The following is a 22,554-nucleotide window of genomic DNA, read 5'->3' as shown; positions in this document are numbered from 1 at the left end:
TAAATAATTGAAGCTCGATATTTTACCTTATACATTTTCCGTAGCCTATGAACGATTATTATTGTATTTATTTTACGACAATTATTTTCAGCTCATTTCTGGTGTGATTGGTCTTAGTTCAAAAGATTAGTGCATGAAAAAAAATAGTACAACATATATCAATATAAATCATCACTTAAAATTGATTTCAATGGTTTATAAGGCGAACGACAGATTGGGCTGTCTGGAGTGTCGAGATTTATAACTAAATAGAACGTAGTTTGTTGACAATCTTCGGAATAAAGCTATAGCTGTTATTGGGGGATGAACCAAATAAAGTTTGTATGTTGGGGTTCCACACAATTATTGTCTCACCATAAGTAACCATATCCATATTACCAGCTGCTCAGCGATTTGTAACAAATTTTATTCTTTTATGAAGTTACCGCATTTGTATTCGATTTATATGTTTGTTTGCTTTGCATGTCATTGTATAATGTAAACATTATCGTTCAATTGTTTTGCGAGTTATGGGTTTGTAACGCTTCCACAATTGTTTTGTAAAAAAATATAGACATTTGTATATCGTTTATATGCCTCTAACTACCGGTTATATTCGCATAATTTTCTTAAAATTATGAATTCTAAATTGGTTTGGCATATGAACGAGTGGTTGTGATTTCTTTCTGCATTACAATTTTGCGGTCCCTCCAATGCACCAGCAGGCGTGTGAGCATATTTCTTTTTGTTTAGTTAGAGTAGTTAGTTAGTTACATTCTAAAATATTTTAAAATATACTTCAGTTTACACTCAACGCTTTGAAGAGGGATCATTACAGATCCTAGACGCTTTTAAAGTTATCTACGATCGCGTCAGCTTCAAGCTTCAGTGTAATGAGCTCATTGTTGTGAATACAACGCGCATCGAATCCCCGTTATGGTGGATTTTTTAATAAACTGTGACTTTATAAAAAATTGATATATATATAAAAAATTGATTGAAAATAAAATAATTCAGCATTTGTTACCGTATAATGTATCAAAATCAAAGTTGAATAAAAGTTGATGACGTTCTATATGAGTAAAATCAAACAGCTCCAGTGCTTAACACGTTCAACGCCGTATCACCACAGTATTCGGGATATAGAAAAACGATTGTGATACGATATTCAATGTGTTAAACACGGTGCAAAAGTACAATTATGTTTTACTGTTCCATTTAAAACTGTGTTAATGAGTTTAGTTAATATCATGTTTTTTGAATATTGCTTAATGCTTGCATAAAAATTATGTATGTTATTAAGAGAGTTTATACATTTTTTAAAATCTTTTAATAAAATGAAGAAAAAGTCCTATGAAAAGTAATCCAGACAAACAAACAATAGAAATTACACATTTTAATATTAAAAAGAAAAAAATATGTTTGTAAATTAATACATGATTTGTTTCAAGAATCAACAAACGATATACATAACATTAGTATGTGGTACAGTTCAATCATTGTATCGAAAATAAACACGTAATAGTGTAAAGTTCTAACGCAGGAAATGGTGACACAATGTGATCTATGCCCTGATATAAATACGAATAAATAAACATTTAAGAACGATCGCGCCAAATAAATAACGGCATAAATAGATAACAATTTTGAAATTCAATATAAACTAATCCGTTAAGAATTTCACGTCCTTTGTGTAAGGTCAGCTCTCTGGATTATATGTGTACTGCTTTTGTTGAGCCTCCAACCAACCGGCAGCCCTCTGCTTCAATATATGTAACAGGTATCAAATATACATATTTAACCTTTCGCTTTCTACCGAGAAATGCGTCTCTCTCTAGAGAATTCTTCCATATTCGCTTTTACTTAAAACTCGTGTTGCATCGCGAAAGAACAGCACTTCTGCCATTAAAACATTATTTAATGAAAATCTGACACCGCTGGGCAGCAACTACCAACAATGTACGTCTCCTCGCTTAATGCTCCAAAAACTCATGTAATCTACCAATTGTGGATCTGTTTCATAGGCTATACAATAAAACAACGTAGCTTCCCACCTTCTCTTATGATTTCATAATCATTTTTTCGGCATGGTATGGCGCCTATGCAAACAGGGAATTTGGATTTCTGACTCGATATGAGAATTATGTTTCAAAATAACAACACAAAATTGTGTGCCGTGCGTTAAAAAAATGGGATCATAACAGCAACACACATGATGTTGAACGTATGCGATAGATTTAGTAATAAGGCTCTAGGCTAATCGTAGACGGTGTGCTAGGAGATGAGTAATGGTGTACAATTAATGATAACGGTAGCGCAGTGGTGCTCGTGCTAATAATTTAATAACATTTAACAACCTTAAGCAAAATCATCAAAACAATGGGGTTGTTTGTACAGATCTTGCTTTACTTTAGAGAAATTGAGATGAAATAATAGTGGATCAAATTTGCATCTCACTCAGTTACTCAATGTTTCCAACTTTCATTCGTTCGGCATTGGACATCATAAAATCAGCAAAAAAAAGGACGAAAAAATCGTCTGATTTTTTGCTTCAGATCATTCAAAAATGGAGGATCGCTTTGCCATGGCCACCAAGTGTGCAAAACTCTAACATTTGCACACTCTTTTTATAATGGATGATAGATCCATGTACAGCTGTATCAATTCTAATCCGCTAGTGAGTGTAACTAGGTAGAGTAAAATCTGCTTTACGGAGTGCATCTATCTCCCAGTTCTGTGCGCTAACTTAAACTCGGCAATAGTTTCAAAAAGCAGAAAATGAAGAACTAAAATACTATTGGGTAAAATTAACGAATTAAACGTAACAGAAGCGACCCTCCACTCTTTTCAAAAGTATCAAAATGGTAGCAACAAAAAGTCGCACCCGTGAAGAGGCGATCTCTGCATATTTCGCTCATTGCTTTGCCGATTGCACACAAAACAGGAGAATTTTCTACGACGTACGGTAAACTGTAAATTTCAATCTAGGAAATTCGTTTCCAACGTCTCTGTTTTGTTTTGCGATTCGATTGAGGATTGGAAATTTTGAAATAAAAACAATCAATGCAAGAATAATTGAATTCGAAACAAGGCAGCAAAGAGCAAGATTCGTACAAAGAACTCCAAAAACAACACAATAGTAATGTAAAAATTTATCGGCCTCGATTGAAGTTAGAATTAATCAAAAACAAAAGAAAAAAAAACAATAAGCCAATGAAATGAACTCTGACGATGAGAAAGCCAAGAGCGCAAACAACGTATTAACACGTAGAAACAAATTGTGATTGTAAAAAAAAAACAATATTGATTAGTATCAAAAGAAAAAAAACAACATAAACAATTTGAATTCCCTCATGCAGCCAAAACGTGATATGGAATTGCAAAACAAAAACTTCAATAATTAAATGTGCAAACCACTACCACCGTTCCCGTTACCATTACCATTACCGCCACTCCCAGCGACATAGTTATGTTGTTGTAGGTGCAACGATCCAATACAAGAGGACGAGTGCTCACCACTATTGCCACTGTTTCCAGCATTGTTGCTGCTGACGTTATTATTGCCATTAAGGCTGTTGTTGTTACTGCGGCTGGCTGCATTATTACTACGGGCGTTGTTTCCACCACCAACAGGGCTAGAACTATTGCTGCTAGGGTAGCTGATGTTTCCATTGCTGGCAATACTAGAACTTTCTGTGCCACTGCATATCGACGGTGATGGAGACTTTGCGAGAACACGGTACTGCTGCTGTTGCTGCTGTAGCAAGCCTAAGCGATTGCCCGATTGTTGATGGGTGTTGTTGTTGTTGTGGTGGTAGTATTGGTTGTGCGTATGACTGCCGGACCCGTTATGGTGATGGTGATGATGTTGCCCATTGTAGTATGGGCTGTGGTCATACGAGTGTTGCTGCAGGTGATGGTTGCTGCTGTTGCTTCCGGTTGTAGCAGGTTGTGACTGCTGTTGAGGACCAACACCGATAATTGCGGTGAATTTGGAGTTCCGAGTAAGAGGTTTGTGATTTTGCAGATACACTCCTCGGCTGTGTTGATCTTGCCAGCAGGAACGACAATAATATCTAAAGAGCAGCATAAGTGAAACCACAATTTAAATCCAGTACATTGCGTTCTCACATAAAGAGGTGTTCCAATTCCACCTTTCCACCTTCAACGCGGCAATTCGAGAAATAAGATGTGCTCATACATATGTCCGGTATACATTGACATAATAATCAGAAATCATTATAATCATAAATAAATAGTATCATAATAATCCCTCCAAAGGTAACAGATATAATGAATGCATAGGATTTGTTATTTTTTCTACAATAACATTTTTTATATACAAGAAGGAAATGCATTGAGAAAATTGTTCTCTCTTTAACCCACAAGCTGCTGATAATAGAGCGAAAGAGTCGTAATTGTACAATAATAAATAAATAACATCCCAAATGTGCCGTACTTCAAAATCGAAACAAAAATCGAAAAAAAACGTTTTGAAACATACCTGAAGCATATGCTTTCGCGACAAAAGTATGGTCCGTGTTGTAGATTGCATATTGAGCAAAGAGAATCCTCCAGATAGGGATCTACCTGCAGTTTCTTGGTGAATTTGGCGGTACGAATTTCGATGAATGCAGCCGACACCGCCTTCATGTACGATCGAGCATTGCTGAACGTTACGCGAGCCGAACCGAGCGGATACTTGTACTTGTCTGTATCGATCCCTACATACACGACACCTTCGAACAGATCGTTCATGATTATCGACAAGCCCTCGGCGGTCAGTTGACCGTGCAGTGCCCCTACAAACACTGTTTTCGTCGGGTCTAATTTTTGCGACGAGGACTTTACGTAGTTGGAGTCCGCTATGTTCCACGGAATCACTTCTACGTCCTTTGATTTGATGCGCTTCGACGATATCTTGAAATTGATCTTCGTTACTGTAAGAATTTCAAGCGATTCATGCATATTAAACATTGATGATAAATACTCATGAAATGCGGCATTTGTCGTAGCTTAATCCAAACGAATTACCGACATAGGAATTGATATTTACCTACGTTTATTCCACCATGATTACCGTGGATGCTACCATTGTTGGTAGATGTAGTATAAGTACATGCCTGCAACAATGCCTTGACCTGTTTGTCCGATTCGAAAATGATGTATACATAGCCTTTCGGTTGTGTCGCCTGTTGTTCCTTGCCAGGCCATTCGACCCTTTGACGACCAAGAATAATGAATATGAATTGGAGATTAGAATCTATACTCTGTTTCATCTTTATCCTTCCAAACTTACTTTATCGAGCCGAATGGTTTGAAAATTTGGACCAACGATTGTTCGCTAATATCCCACGGCATGCCACCGAGAAATATTTTTGACGAGTACGTCACCAAACGATTTGAACGAGGTGGCAAAACGCCACTCCACGTGCAAGTAGCATCGTAATGAGCTGTGTGTGATACAGGATGAGACATACATATTGGTATTTCAAAATAAATTGTGAGAACAATATTAAAGTGTCTAACATACCTGCAGAGGATCGATAAATCTTTGCAATACGATCAAGATTTACATCGGTGTATCCATTGCCACCACCGTTCAGTGAAGGAGATGATAAACCCTGGCGATGTTGCTGATGTGACGATGAGAACCAATTTTTCCTTTGTAAGCCACCACTGTGGTTGTTAGTGTTGCTGCTACCGATAGAACCACCGGTGATATTCGTTGAAATATTGCTACAACTTCCAACCACATTACCACTGTTCACAGTTGCTGCCGATAGCAGCGACTGGTTGAACTGAAGCTGCTGTAGTTGAGACTTTTGCTGGGATTGTTGTTGCAGAAACCGCAACGTGTTGTTATAGGTTTGGATCTTTTGCATACGTTCATAGTCGGTATTGAATACGGAGCTGCCAAGACTTAAATCCGATAGGCTAGCTAAGCTACCATTGTTGCTGCTGTTGATTCCACTGTACGCTCCCGATGCAGTAGATTGTTGATACGTCGAAGCTGGAATGTAAGGCGTAAACTGATTTTGGGGCTGCTGTTGTTGCTGCTGCGTATGACTATGATGTTGTCCTGTTAATGAATTTGCACTCTGACCGTGAGTAAATAGGTTAAGCATATCCAGTATACTGGTGGTTTCCAAAGTCGTCAGCAGGTTGCTGGTGTCCGAATGATTTGGCGGAGTGTGCGAACGGGACATTGCCACATTTCCGGTATCGAATAGTGACAGTGAGCTGTTGCTCGTACCGATAGAATCGAAATCGCCCATCGAGATGCTAGCATTATTGGGTGTGGTAATTCCTCCGCTGTTGCCGCTCGTTCCACCATTGCCTCCGGATAGAATGTCGTACTGCTGTACGCTCGTTGATTGTTGCTGGTGAGAATGAGGAGATGTGGTGTTTTGTTGAGGCTGCGAAAAGTTACCGTTCCGATAATTCCGTCCGTTATTGGGGTAGAGTAGCGTAAACGAGGGAGACGTTCCTTCGCCGGATGAAGATGGACCGTTGGTCGGTGAGGAACAGTCAAAACTAATATTTCGTCGTTTTTGTTTCAACGTTTCTGTGGTCAATCCATTCTGCGCCGTGATTCCATCACTTCCGCAATTAAGCATCAAATCAAACTGGAAGATGACACAATATAATGGAAACGGAAATAGAATTTGGACAAAAATAAATTTGTAAACGCGGACCCAGTTAACCAAGGCTCAACTATACAGTATGAAGCACAGCCACCTGGCATTTAGCCAAACTTATTCGTACTGCGATGAAAAATATCGATAGAATCGCCACTTGGTACACACACTGACAGTCCAGCTGCTATTGCTACTTCTTCCCCTTTCGACTTGGATGTAAGTTTTGTGCCAAAAAACAAGTTATGACTTCACTCAATTAAACACTTGTTCATATAGCTACACCTTACCGCTAATCTCTAACCAAACCAAAGAGCAGTACTATTTTCTGCAGGCTTAATTGATTCTCTCTCTTCCTTGATTCGTAAACGATATTACGGATGAAAAGATTGCTAAATAATAGACATGTTTCTCACCCGAAATCTTTCGTACACGCCGCTATCACTGCCATTTGTTGAACCCGACATTAAGGCATCAGTTGTGGTTCCGGAGCTACCGCTGCTTCCCGGCTGATGCAGAATCTGAGGCAGCAAGCTCGAATAAAACGAATGTGTAGAGGTTGGCGATTGGCCACTACCGGCACTTCCTATCTCTCCGCAACTGACACCACTGCTGCTGCTGCTGCTGCTACTACTGCTACTACCGGCGATACCACCGCCTATCAAACCGCCGTTCATCAGTAAATCTGGCGAATTGAGCGACGGACTCGGAATTCGCAAACTGGCAAAGTTAAACGGATTTGACGAAACGGATCCACCGCCACTCGTCGCACTATTGCCACCACCTGAGCTAAGGATGCTGCTTGCACTGTCGTCACATATTGTCGCTCCCGCCACGGTGTTGCTGCCTAGGGACGAACCAAGCGTTACAAATGACCCGAGCGAGGAATGATGTTGTTGGTGGTTCTGCTGCTGTTGTTGATGCTGACTGGCGAGGAGCGAGTGGTGATGGGGGTGACCTAGAGCAATGCTGTTCTGATAGTGACTTGTACCACCACCACCTTTACCGATCATGCTGGAGGACGAGTTTGTTACCAGTGAAGCAGATGCCGACGTCGGTGAAGATGGCTGTGAACCACCTAGAAGATCTGCCAAAGACATGTTATCTAGTACATGTCGAAAAGAGTAATGAAAGAAAAAGTGTTCCGGTAAGATTGATAATTGTCTCTAGAAATATTTGCGATATCATGCTCAAAGTTAAAAATAAAGTTTTACCGTTAGGAGTTCGGTACATCTAAAAAGATAGGTTATTTCGCTAGTCAACTGTTCGTTGATGAAAATACTAAAGGAAAGAGAGCCAAACGAATTAAATAGAAAACTTTTTGATTTGCAATGGTATTTCTGAAACTGTTCTAATGTATGTACCCTAAGAATATGATATAAGAATAAGAATATGAACACATTAGGGAATGTTTCCCAAATTAGTAAGACACAGGACTGTCTAAAAGACAAATCCGCGTACGAATCATTTTCAGGTGCATTACAATACTTAATCCCAATATTTCTTCAAGACATAACAGCATAACAAATACAGACTACAACATACATGTTACAAATTTGACGCTATTTGTACGCTTTAGGTCAACATCATTCCGTCATTTTTGAGAACTACAGATACATGTTTAGTGTACATCATTGGTCTACAAATCTTCTATTCATTTGTCATTAGGCGCGGTCAGGCACATAGCATTGTATCATTTGCTACTTCCCAAACAGTTCAGAACACCATATGGAACGGAAAACACTAGCTAGAAGGTTATGGAGGATGGAATTGGCTGGAGCCGTCACTAGTTTTAACTTATTTGGCACCAATTCAAGCGCAAAATAATAATGATACCATCAGAAATAACACTGTCCTCGGACGTACTGTCCCCAATAGTACGTAATGCTCACTCTTCTGCTAGTAGATCCAGAGCAGTTCGACGGAGTTCATTAAATAACACGTTGGGTGAAACCAAGGATCCACATTATAAGGCGGAATGTCCTTGGCGAATGGTAAACTTTTCCCCAATAACTATAAAAAGTACAATCGGAAGTTCGGTGGTACTGACGGTTTGAACTCCTTTTATTTCTTTTCGCCACTTAGTTGTTTGCTGTTGGACAATTGTTGCGCCAAATATGAAACGCGACAAATCATCCCTCTTTATACCCCTTCACATTTGATGTTCGTCTCAACGATTAAATGATGTATAGGAGGAAAGCTGCAAATTATGGCCGCTTTCTATCGGACATCTGAAGAAAATGGGTTTAACGGAATGGTGCTTTTGGTACACACACAAACAGTACCACAAAACAATACGTGTTTATATTTTAAACATAAATTACACCATTCCGGCGCAAGATATTGTTAAGCAAGTAAGAACAACCAATACGGACAGTAACAGTATTGGAGAGGAGAGGTCGTGGCGGTTCGCGGTAGTAAAGACTTATGAGCGCGCCTCAATTTGTCTGCGTTCCAAGTAATATAATTCGTAATAAATTAGACGAACAGCAGAGCCGACCTCCACACTTCCTACCGTCCAACAACTGGAACTACTACCATCAGATGGGTGGCTCATGTCTTTTATAATGGTCATATTCCTGGAGGTCGGGAGGTGCTTTTGCTCGAGAGATGCGTCTGGGAAGTGGTTCATTGCACAGTGTCCAAATATTGTAGCTAAAAAAAAGTAAAACAACAACAACAAAATGTTGTCGATGCGTAAGTCTTCATCGGGAATTAGCTACGCGATTGAAATGTATTTTACCAGCAAACGTCACGTAACGATATGAGTGCCAGACCTACTGACCACTTCCCTTCCCTCACACTTGAGTGCGCCTTCTGTAAGTTGTACCCAATTCTTCTTTTACTATTATCTTCCCGACTTCTTCGCTGCACCTCGAACAGAAAACCTTACCCTTTTCCTCCGGCATACACCAGGGGTCCGCGAAGATGATGTCGTGTCCAACGATGCGTGTATCCTAATAACGCAACCATCATAACACCGCCCTGGCCACTGAGCGTCGTGTGCAAGCCGGACACGAGCAAAGCAGGTGTGGATGGGTTGACTACGGTCAACAGCACATCTCACCCTAGGAGAGCATTCATTCCGACCAAGAAAGCAATCCAACCGCTCGAAGACGTTATGAGGTTCAACGTAATTAGGTGCTGCTGTGTCGGCGCCTGCTTCTGTGGCTGTGGCACCGAATGATGACCACGCAACACACACGCACATACACACAGATTGTGTGTTCCACCACCTGTTGCACCATACGGTGATTTACACCGACCAACGCGTGCCAGAGCTCCGCGCGCACCACAAACTTGAAGAAGCTCGTCGAAGCGCTTGACTGGAGACGCACCGCTGCCGCTGGGTTCTCCCGCTTTTTGATGCGGAAATCACTTCGCGTATCCATAACGCGATGATCTGGGGATGGTGGATGATTGTTGTCCGCTTCCCCCTTCAAGTGAGTGTTTACTTTTCTGTTCCAGTCGGGGTTCCGGAAAGGGATTTTTTAACGCCAAAACATGACTCTGATAGCTAAGCACCAGGGGGGATTGATATTGGGAAATAGCAGGATTTGTAGGGGAATGGTAGGTGAATTGCATGAGCTGGCCAGCAAGCAAATCAGTTCATGCGTGACCTGAACCTCATTCCAAGTCAATAGGGTAGTACGCTTCCCTTTTACAATACTTAACCAGCGAAATACGTGAGCCTTTCTGCGAGTTAACGGTGCGATTAGCTTGGAAAATGCGTAATTAAAAAATAAGCTATCCTAATAGATTGGCAATGTTCAGAGAGGAGTGGTAGGCAGCTGAATAAATGTTTCCTTCCGTACACATACACAGCGCCTGGCAAGCAGCATTTTGCAACACTTGCAGCCCGCCCGCGCTGGATACAATGCAAAACGAATAATATCTTCGTACAGTTTACACGCTGGAAGAGTTATCTTCAATCGGAACACTTATACTTTGTTTCGCTCCATTACACTAACCACCTCAAATAATCAATCTTGGCAAATAAATGTTGCGCACAGTTTCACAGATGACCGGAAGGACATAATGTTGCCAACGGTGATTCTTACATCCCATACCATGTGGTAGTGCTCAAAATAATATCTATTGTTAATTCTATTGTATTGATAATATAAGTGAAACAAACACAGGTAGAAACAAAATGGCACCACGCTATTTCTTTACCCCACTCTGAAGAAAAACTTCCTCACGTTAACATCTCACAGGAGTTAGAGGACAATCGGCCAAACAGTGTCGAAGTTCCTGAACAAGATGATCTTTGGTATGCGATAGTGTCATTGGAGATCAGTTGCATCTGACCAGCAAGCAATCACATAGAAGACGTCAGAATCTTCAAACTAAGCTTAGAGTTTTTTTTAAACCTTGAGGGTTCAAACAATATTCGGTAAAAACATCGTGTTGTTGTCAGAATTGAATACAGAAGATCTATCATTGTACATTGATTGACCTATTACATTTGTAATAGAACCACAACAAATATTTTTCATGTTTAGTAGAGATATAATATAAACGTATCAACTACTTAGGTGGGTAGGGTATTGAATAGTAATTACTAACTGTTGCATGCTACACGATTTCAACAACATTCACCATCATCGCACCATAACGCAGGCTCTCCCTTCCAGACGTTCCACAGAAACGACTGAAGTACATCCCCCCCCCCCCCCCCCCCCCCCTTCACCCACACCCTTTCCATTCATTTGGATCATTTGGTGGACAGACAAAACTCAATCAAACATAGTTCTCGCTTATTTACGGTTAGTTGGGCGTTGATTATGTGCCATTGACCACTGGTTGTACGTTTCCACCTTACACACACGTTACATTCTTTTGCTCTATGCTACTATCACTTATTTCTACTTAGCTCATTCTCGAGCTCAAGCATGCAAAGTTGCAATGTACAGACCCCGCCAAAGAGCTCACAGTACCTTCCATTTCTTCCCGCTCTTTAACACACAACTCCGGTGTCTCGTAAATGTACTTGAACTTCAATTTTGTCCGCGCTCCCACTTCCTGTTCTCCGTTCCGTTCCGATGCCAGAGCAGCGGATTCCATATTATCGGGCGTAGGATTTTTTTGCACAAACCTTTATCAGCCAAGCACTGTGACGAAAAGAAAACTAGCGGCAAGCGCAAAAGCGATCCCATCCCAATCCCTTTACCTTCTTTTACACAACCCAACAAACACATCCAAACAGAGCAATGGAAATGAAAAGCTTGTTCTACAATACTACCACCACTTCCATATAGCTCCCTCGTTTTCACCACCCCAATCCCACACATGTGTGCCTGATACGGGACGGTTCATCCGGAACTCATCGAAGAAACGAGAGCAGGCAAAAAACGAAGTAAACATTATCCCGCTTCAACGTTCGACTAGACGGCTTAATATCGTAAGTTTCCACCGTTCACCAGAACATACACGTGCCACCGCTCCCCCCCCCCCCCCCCCCCCCCCCATCGCCTGCCGTACCCGATGCAAAGTAATTCTTACATGTAAGTTTTCCCTGTCTATTTTGCCCCATTCCGCTGCCACTTCCTGATTATATTTCCTTCACCCCGGCGTTGGCCTTCAACAGCAGCTACAAACATTCAAGAGGGGCTCATTAAGGGCTCACTGGGGTAGATATTTGACTTCTTCAATTTCATACACGAGATGCAACGGGCTGGGTAGAACATACCGCCATTCATAAAACTACTGCATCTGAACATGTTCGATTCGAATGGTTTATACTGGGGTTACTCGTTCTAAGTTGAAAGAAGAAACAACTTAAATTTAACACGCTATAATACATCAGATCAATCATGTAAGCAAAAATGAATTAGTTATCTTGAAAATTTTAGTTTAACAATAGACTAAATTCAATCAGTTACTACCAATAAATGACAAATAAAATCAATTCAAAACTGTACAGAGCTAAGCCCGTTTCACCCACCCATAAACACGGAAAATTTCACAAAAAAATACTATTTTCTCTCGTTAACCGAAGCACGTCAAAATCTTGATCGCGAAAGATCATGGCCCCGTGTCAAGCTTTCACAAATATTTATGAAACAACTGTAAATTTGGGCATTAGAAAACGGGAAAAAAGAAACGAACCAAATTATAACATATATAAAAACCGACCTCTCTTTTGGAGGCTTTTTTTCGTTCAAGAAATCGCCTTCATCAACGCTCAACCTCACTTACCACACCTGGACCGAGAGACACAACACATCCCCCCACTCTCCCTTCCTTTCTTTTACGCGTACATTATAAAAGGCATTTTTCGTAGGCGAATTAACCTTTTACGCAGTGTGTTGATATGAATAATCAACAACGCGTGAAATCCATCACCAGTGAGATTTTCGCTCCAACAACGGTCCAAAACGGTACGGTCTTTTTTTAACGCCCACGGGGATCCACAACCCCAACTATCCCCAAATGTTTCACTATATTTCATTGACTCTCTTTGGCTTTTTACCCTTTGGCAGCAGTCAAGCGTTATAAATCTTTGAACCAAGTGCCACTGCAGGGGATTGTGGACCGAACGGTCACAGGCTTGGATACAAATTGATCTTGAAGATAAGGGCATGCCATATCTATACTTATTACAGGGGGATGTTTGAAGAGAAAAGAAATTTAACAAATCAGACAAATTTTTGGTTTGTGATAGCATCTTCCGCGCAAGCATTATTTGATGCTTTTCTATCTTTTTCAAATCGATGCTGTTTTCAGCAAGACTCAATTACTGCGCTAATGCGACGAAGCGTGACTTATGCTCTCGGACCAATTAACGCACTTTTTTATCCCATTCTCGCTTTAACTGGTTGAATAAGTATCATAAGTAGCGCAGGGAACGAACGGGGCACTGACTGGAAGAGAGCATAGTTCCCGTTTCGAATAGAAACTTGAGCGCAAAAGAAAAGAAACACGCCTGCAACGTTTTGTTTGAAGTGTTGAGATACTTTCCAATTTCCTAACACAGCTTCTTATCAGATGAATTCTGTATTGTATTGTGTCCAGCTTATTTTGTCATTTTTTATTGAAAACATGTTTTTGCTTAGTACTAGCACTGTTTATTCTTTGTACACAACCGATAATACTATTATTTCGTTTAGAAGTTCGATTCGTAGACGCTCTTAGTCCCTCTCATAGTCTATTATTATGCTTGACTAGTAACAGTTACACATGTGCCGGTCCACTGCCACGGTTAAACATTGTTTTGACCAGCAGTGTTCACCCAGTCCAATGACTTCATGCATGTCACTGCTGGAGGAAGATGTGTGAAAAGTGCTTCGCATCGGGAAGATGAAATATTGTAGCATACTTTAAGCCCAATGCATGGCTTACTGACGATTCATGCGTTGTATGTCGTGTGCGCATAAATATACGGCAGAAGGTGTAGCACGTGCTGCGACTGCAAGAGGAGATGAACAAATTTGCTGGGAATCAAAGTCTCCATTAGACATGCAAACAAACAACAACGTGCTCGCGTGTGCATTATTATAACCTCATCTGGATCAGACCCTTATTACTATTACACGTAAACATCTCTAGCAATGCGCAGAAAAAAAACTTTTTCGCCATTGCAATAAAAAATACGATTTTCATTCAATAAATCCTTGTTTTATCACATTGGTCTTTTGGCATACACAACAACGGCTTTTTCCGAATGCATCGATACGATTATATATAAGACAGACGAAACCTCACCATATTAACCATCTTTGGCTGGTGGAGTAATAGCCACCGAAAGAAGACCAAACTATTAATGACGTGCTGCATTTCATTAGCGAAAATTAAATAACACACAAACTGCTACTAAACACACGAATTGCTGCTGTAGCTGTATTAAACTACAGAAATCATTAGCAAGACAAGTCACAACATCACGTCGCATTTAACTTTTCGGGTGTCGCGTCTGCGTGTCGACACATTCTTATTCATTTTATAATTTCGCTAATTCTGCTCATAGCCACCACACATAGTTAGTGTTGCCTAATCGCATACTGCCTCACGCAAAACGAAGCGAGTGCAGGGACACAACGCTAGCTGGACAAATTTGGCTCAAATTCTAGTCCTACATCAGTACTGATGAAACGTATACTAACTACTACAGGATCAAACTAAACTGATACTGGTCTAGTACGAGTACGAGCCTTTTTGAATATACTTAAGAGATACATCTTAACGTAATTGTTGAAGACATAAAACCACTTTAACCATATTGAAATCCAGGAATGGCTTAACTTCCTATTAGGTAGAACTTCACAGCCCTGTATTATTTCTTCCCGACCTTGACGGACGGAAATCATCAGAGCATTTTGGAACGCCAAAAGATCGAAGTCGTTTCGGCCCGAGGACGATTGCCGAAGTCCTGCTGCCTTAGTCGCTACATCCTTGGCGTATTTTTCCGAACTACAATTGTAACATCTTGCGTATTCGTTCGTAGTACAGTGAAAACCAGAGCGGCATTAGAAAGCTGAAGCACTAAGTCACATACTCATTCCTGCAAAATAATGCGGACGTAAAGAGGATGGTGTCATGGGTATCCTTCCTTCCTCTTTTGTCCTGCAAAATCCTTTCCACAGATGTAAGGGCTTTGCGAGACACTTGGGTGCACACACATATAGCAGTGCAGCAGTCTTCTAACACATCACTGGCAGCTTAGAATATCGTTCGTCGCTAAACGGAGATAAATGTGGTCGCACAGGCATTTTCATGAATAATAAAATCGACTCGTCCCCAGCGCAGCAATACACACAATACCGCGGCAGACCGAGCGCGGTGAAGAAAGAAAAGAAAGACAATTCCACCATCGGACACCACCATCGTGTATTTCTCTTTATGGAGGGAACGTTGTGAGACATAGAGTCAAGTCTTTAAAAAAAGGCACCTTTTTCCTTCTGCAAATATGGACCACCGCGTGCTCTGCACCATACTTAACTTCTCCACACATATTCTCGTTGTGTTCAAAGCTATTATTTGACTGTCAGTTGGCTTTTCCCCATGGGACCAGGAATCCTTTACATTCTGGAAACAATATTGCGCGCGTATGACGGAGTTTTTCTCGCTTGGCTTTCTTCTCTTCCCCATCGCATGCACAATTGTTGATGGTGGGGCACACAATTGCACTCTAAAAGGCCTTCCTCGCGTAAACTGCTGAAAGATGCACTAGGCTTTTGTTTTAATAATCGCAGTCCAACGCAGGAAGCAGCATTGTCACACGCTGCTACCACACGCCAGGACGAAGCATGAGTGCTGGGGGCGTGCGTGGATGATGCAGGTGAAAACAGAACAGTTTTTAGCATTCAAACAATCTACCAATTGTTTCAGTGCTTGCAACAATAATACTAACAAAACAATTGTCCATTCTTGAAAAATCAAGACAGCACACGCATTGAGCTCACTCCCAAGGCTTGGGAAACGAATTCCAAGAAAGCCTGCTTTCGCTGCTTTCTTTTGACGTACATATTTAAATGTATACATTTACCTTCGATCGGTGACGACAATCCCCGGGAGATGATCTCATTGTGCTCCAGCAGCAACGAGTTGATGGAATGCTTCTGAAGGATATCTGGCCCCGTCAGCGATCTGGCAATGTCCGGACTGGGAAAATCCTTGAAGGTGGTCTGTGGGTTGGGAAGAATTGAAATAAAGACACGTAAGACAAACATACTGAGGAAAAAGCAGGTCGAATCCTGGCACTCGAAGGAATTTACCTATCGTACACAGTACTCAAATTATACAGTTATAACAATATTTATTTTTCCCCCTATAAGCTGCATACTTCTTTTAACAAAAATCTACATTTTCAAACCACATGTACTTTTTGCAAATCTGAAAATTGTTTAATTGGACTCAAAATAAGGACTCGCGACCCTTTCTCGTTACAACGACGAGAAGCTTTGCAAATGAAAGCAATAAAACAAAACAAAGCCTATTCATCCGCTAATGATATTCTTTTATCCATCCATTCATTCCACCTTCACACAATCAACCCCGCCAGGCAGTAGAAAAAAAGGCTCAAGCAGTGGAAGAGAAGAGGATAAGCGATATCAACGAGGCTTGCATGAAGAACGTCAAAGAAATTAGCGATGATGGGCGCCCTTTGAATACGCACTATAAACGCGGAAGGGAAATATTCTCCAAAGCTCTGAAGAGTTTTTCCCTCTTTCCGATCCGGAAGCTTTCGGGCCGGGGCGGTTTGTCTTTTTATTTTACTTTCCATTACCACGGAGCAATTACGCTTTCGAGGATACCCGCTCAACTTTTTTCATGCAGGATCATCGACACAAGCAGTCTTTTCGAATTTTTGTTTGTTTGTTTTGTTTCATTCCACATAGCCTCCAGTGTGGCAATGAATGAGAGCGCTCTCAAAAGACCTTTTTGCAGACGTTCAAGCTTTAACCCCCCAAGTGCACAGCGCGGTTTCACTCTATTTGTTATTTTAATTTCCCGAAAGGAAATACCGAAGGATGTTCCGGCGGATGTTCACACTAACGAACGTTCATGTGATGGGGGGAGGAGGCGCGTTTGAAAACGGGAGTAGAGAAAGCACAAGAGAAAAAAATACATTTCGTAGCAAATCACTCATTTATGGCAGCGCCCACCACACACACTCTGGTACGTGAGTCATTTCCCCGGTCACTGTCACAATGACGTCGACGTCCGTTCACGTCGTGTTGGGAAAATGCAATTGGAAGCTGTGCGACCGGATGAATGGCTCCAGTAAACTCGTAACTCATGCCCACCCCATACAAGAATGAAATGCAATTTACTCGTTTTCACTAATGAAGGTGCCTCCTCAGCAGTGCAAAAATCAACGCGAGGTGTGCTGTAGAGTTTTACCACCTACCAACAGATGAAACAAATATATTTTCGAAACCTGAAAGGTATTCAAATTAAAATACAAAAACATATTATACACTGTGAAAAGAAATAAGTCCTTCAAAAACTGGTACACAAAAACTGGTCTGATGGGAGACAAATGAATCAATAATATTTTGCATTTATTCTTCCAATCTGACGGCTTCCGTCATATTGTCAAATAATATTTCCCTGTTTAATTGAATCTTTTTAAAACAAAAAAATGAGTGTTTCATGCTTTTGCTTCCAATTGTATGCATCAACTAACAATCGTTTCCGGCCTGGAGAGCTGAAACATTCGTGCAGTTGCACTGACCCAAGGACAATTATGCGAGCATCGCTGACAATGTTGCAGTGTCTGCCGGCTTCCGATAAGAGCCGCAAACAGGAAGCAAAACGTGACACTATGCCAAGGGAGGAGGGGGAAGGGGGGAATTTAACAGAACATTAATATAAAAAATAGACTGCAAATAGCTATCTCCCCCAACAATGCAAATCATGCCCAAGATAGGTGCAGCCGAAGTCGACAACATGGCCCACAGGAGAAGATGATTTTTATGATTATCATAGCTTAAAATTTCTGGATTTTGGTATGCTTTCGAACTGGTTCTTTATCCAGCATTTGACCATGCTTTTCTCTCCCCATTGCAATAGCTGGGGAAGACGCACTATAAAAAAATGATGTGATAGTTTCTCTCTTCACCCTCATATAATGAACGAATTCCACCGCTAAGGCGTAAGCAGAATGAATGGGCTGATCGTCCGGTGAAGTCATAACTTCTGACACGAACTGAACTGAACTGAACAAGATACTCCTCCGCCTAATAAGTATGGGGGGGGGGGGGTCGTTTTTCCCCTTTTCTTCTCATTGCATTGAAATCGTAGGCGCTGTTCTGAACGATTTTACATGAAGAAAAACTGAAAGCTAGAGGAAAGACAAATAAAAACTTGCACTAGACAGAACCGAACCAGCTTGAGAGCAAATGTCCGAAAGATTTGTTACGGGCACTTGTTTGGAATGTCGGGGGATTCGATGACTATGACGTCGACCGCGAAGACGTCAAAAATCGCCGGACTGTGGAATAACATAAAAAAAATGTGCTGCAAAACTGCGAGAGTGCTTTCATTCATTCTCCTGCTGGGAGAAAACAATAGGCAAGTATTTCACAAAATTGGACCGTATTTGCAAGTGCACCGGTGGTGGCTGTATTGGAAGAAAAAGAAAATAACGTCATCTTCATTGTAGCCAGCAGCTGGATACTCCAGTGTTATCCAATGTGTGTAGCTGAGAGATGACAAGCACAATTTAACAGCAACTTGCAGTGTAAATTATTGTTATTATTGATGATTGTTGGTTGCTTTGAATATATGAACATTCAATTTTTGAATCAAAAGTTCTGATTGGTACAACGAAGATCACGAATCGATAACTCAGCATACACCCCATACTAATTAGGAAGTATCCGCAAAAGACATAACGACTATGAAGACATCTCGATAGACCTCGACAAGCATTATTCCTATCTAACTCAAGCTTACTTCTCACATCGTATACTTGATTAAAAATTGATTCGTGATAATAAGCGATAACTTTATAATAGCCATACGATAAAAATCTTATCTTAAATTCATTGTACAGATATAATTAAACAAACTCATTTATACCGATATTTATCATTAAAATTAACACGTTTTACATTTTAAAAACGAATCAAAGGATATCCCGCGCTTTGATCAGAGCATCCTCGCTACATGCTTGAATGGATGAATGGACGAAATATCACACGAAAAGGTTGTTGTATTTAGCAACCGAATAAAAGACGATCCTGTCGCCTCTTTGACCACAAAAACAAGCCTTTCCTGGCAACGAAACCCTTCCACTGCCCCTCTGGAAAAAGCATCGCTCATTTTCCAACGGGCACCTGAAGTATGTGAAGGGAACGAGGAGAGGAATTTTATCTGTTCACCCACAGTTAATCACTCACTAACACGTACTACACGACACAGAAGAAATACGACTGAAATGACGCAAGAGACCGAGCCTTCCCCCTACCGAATCATCCCCTACCCATCGGAAACCAGAGGGTTAAGGGCTTTTTACGTGTCGTCACGCATTAGCCTTCCACTGAATGGGTCTTCTGATCAGGATTTTCCCACGTCGTCATGACCCAAAATTTCCCCCAATGATGGAAGAACAGCAACACATTAAATGCTCCACACACTACACAAGCAACGCGACTTTAAAAAACTCAAAAAGGATGGCACAAGCGCACGGCCTTTTCCAGCCCCGAATTGCTTTAAATATAAAATGAAAAGCAAACCATACACTTCCGAGCAGACGTGCCCACACACACACACACACACACACACACACACACACACACACAAACAGGGAAACAAATGCGTTTAATATACCTCTTTTTCCTTTTTCCCATCACCGCGCGTAGTAGTATTAAGCAGTCCCATAGTGCTGAGATAACTTCAGCGCACGGCCATTGACAGCTTGTCTTGTGCTTTGGCCCAACGTTCCATTGGGATAGGAGGAGGAACGAACACAACACCCCGTCGACGTTACCAGCAGGATACATGCATTGCAAAACTGTACGGCTCCTATAATCAACAGCCACTACCTACCAACGGGAATCCTCCTGACGACAACCGGATATGCGAATGTGTGTGATAGCGTTCCCGGTGCACATTCGCATGATAGCGTTCCCGGTGTGTATGTATATTGGGAAGGATAAAAGGATGCCGGTGCGATTGTGGTGGTAAATAGTAGCTGAAGTTACTGCCACCGATGGAACCGATGCGGACAGAGAGTAAATACAGTGAGAAGGAAGAAGGAAGAGAGCATTCCACATTCGCTTCCGCTGTGGTAAAAAAAACCCCTTTTTCTGGGAGGGGGAGGGGGGGGGGTTCTTTTCTCATTCATGCCGGTTGTGGTCCTATCCCGTCGGGATGTACGCGCGCAACAGGTGGAGAGATAGTGAACTCGCGGTAACTGTCGTACCTTTTAGTGCTCGATTTCGAATCAGCATTCCTTTGAGGACGATGTACGAATTGAATTAGACAACTTGAATGGTAAAAGGGACAGAGCTCGTTCGGGAATCGAGAACAGCAAAGGGGAAAAAGGAAATAGATGAGCGGAAACCTAGGAAATGCAGCCATAGCCCCTTAAATCTTGAGAGATTACTTGAACATTTACAAGTATTGGAGTGTTTAATTACACAAAATCCTTAAACATTCAAATTATACGAAGGTTTAGACACGACAGCCATATTATAATCTATGCTATTCCAGTAGATATTATACTGTACTGTCCACAATTTCATCGAATGTTCAACATACAACTAGAACATCAAAAAGAGATTGCTTTCAGCAAGCGAACTAGCAGCACGGATAACTTTCGAGTCGACCTTCATATGTATCCCGCTCTCCTCACTTGCTTTCGTGCCGTGCCACCACACACTCGTCTGCTAAGCGCGTGTGTGAGATGCGAACACACTGCGGTGGTTTGCCACCGAGAACAACTCTTTGGGTGTTGAGGTCTGTATAACGATATTGGCCCGAAGTGCTGGAGCCTGATTACAGGGATGATTAAAGGACACGAAAGCAGAATGAAACCAAAAACAAGGCAAAAAAAACCACAAGTGCTGTAAATGCTGCAAAAACCGAACGAATCCAAAGCATGGTGGGGCTAGCCACAAGGCGTAGCAACAACGGAAGTGAAGCCGGTGGAGAGACAGTTGTTCTAGCGCATGTTTGGCATCTCGCTTTTGTTTATACCGGTGTAGTGTGTGTTATGCAAAGCTTTCTCTCGCTCTGTTTGGTTACCGATTGCATTTATTCTTTTCTCGAAAGCTCTTGCTTACAGTACTACTGCCAGTGGCCTGGGGTGGCACCATAGAAGCCTACATGTTCCCCAATAGTGCCGAAGTACCTCCCTCCTCTGTTATTTGTATGTAAACGTAACTGAACATACGCAGCAGCAGCAACAACAACACAGCAACGCAGCATCAAATGAGGCGCCACAATGTCATTCCAATGTTTTCCACATAACCTTACCGCTTCCTTCACTTTTTCCTTATCGCAACCGTTATCACCGCATCGTTCACTCGAGTTTCTATCACTGGCAGATTTTCTTGCTTGTCCTTATGCGTTACTATATCACAAATTTTCACCGGTTATTAACCCTCCAAGAATTGAATCAGCACAAACAAACAAAATGTTTTACACCTGTACTAACAATAAAATAGAGGCTCCGTTAGTTTAAAAGGGTAGAATTTGTCTTAATAAACAATCAAGCCGAACCATATCTACATGGTTCAAGAAAATTTAAGAACATGATAATCGTTTCATCATTGCAAACAACGAATATTAAAACTTTCGCCTTCTGGTAACATACGCAAAACATACTAAAATGCGATGGAAATTTACCATGACGCCTGAACAGAGTAAGGAGAACGATATGGAAGCTCCCTCGGTGTACACGACGATGCAGAGACATCCGCTCATACGTGTTAAGATGCTGTCCGTAGAGTTCTGAATGTCGTAAAAGTTCAATCTCCACACGACTACTTCCATCGCTGCCGGGGTAAGTCTCTTCCACTATCCTTGCAGCCGCTTTCCACAAATAGTTTGTGTCTGTAGTGTAGATTTCGTCTTGTCTCACACCAAACGAACATGAAGAACTTCTCTTCTCTTAGGGGGCAGCTGAATGACAGTGGAAAATTTCATGGTGAATCTTTGAAATTTGTTAAACAAGGACGGTTTTCTATTTCTTATCAATCCAGTATTGTAACTACAAATTACCAATCTAACAGGTATATAGCGTAATGTAAGTAAAAAGCACTCAACCTTACAAAATAGAACAAATAAATGGCGGTCGGAGAATTGAAAAGCGTGTTAAATTGCATAAGGTAAAATATGCAACATTTCATAATTTCAAATATAGTCTATTGTTTGATTGATTACGAACTACAAAACTTAATAGACCTATTTATTTGTTGTCGAATAGACTTGCTTTAAACTCAAGGTTCAAAGAAAGCCCTATCGACGGGTTTCAGTGCACAAT

General features: G+C 41.2%; 1 protein-coding gene across 1 annotated transcript; it reads right to left on the bottom strand.

Moving 5' to 3' along the window:
- Positions 1-3,379: 3,379 nt before the first annotated feature.
- LOC128715857 (DEP domain-containing protein DDB_G0279099) lies at positions 3,380-16,288 on the bottom strand. The gene is made up of 7 exons (XM_053810778.1): positions 16,105-16,288; positions 7,034-7,722; positions 5,513-6,608; positions 5,279-5,432; positions 5,036-5,199; positions 4,484-4,919; positions 3,380-4,055 (listed from the first exon to the last, which is right to left on the bottom strand). The coding sequence occupies exons 1-7, from the start codon at positions 16,286-16,288 to the stop codon at positions 3,380-3,382; spliced, it is 3,399 nt and encodes a 1,132-aa protein (XP_053666753.1).
- Between the last annotated feature and the right edge of the window lie 6,266 nt (positions 16,289-22,554).

The sequence above is a fragment of the Anopheles marshallii genome, chromosome 2, assembly GCF_943734725.1.
Source record: "Anopheles marshallii chromosome 2, idAnoMarsDA_429_01, whole genome shotgun sequence".
In the NCBI taxonomy this organism is placed as follows: domain Eukaryota; kingdom Metazoa; phylum Arthropoda; class Insecta; order Diptera; family Culicidae; genus Anopheles; species Anopheles marshallii.
The sequence above is the reverse complement of the archived record's forward strand: the minus strand, read 5'-3'. Positions and strand labels throughout refer to the sequence as shown.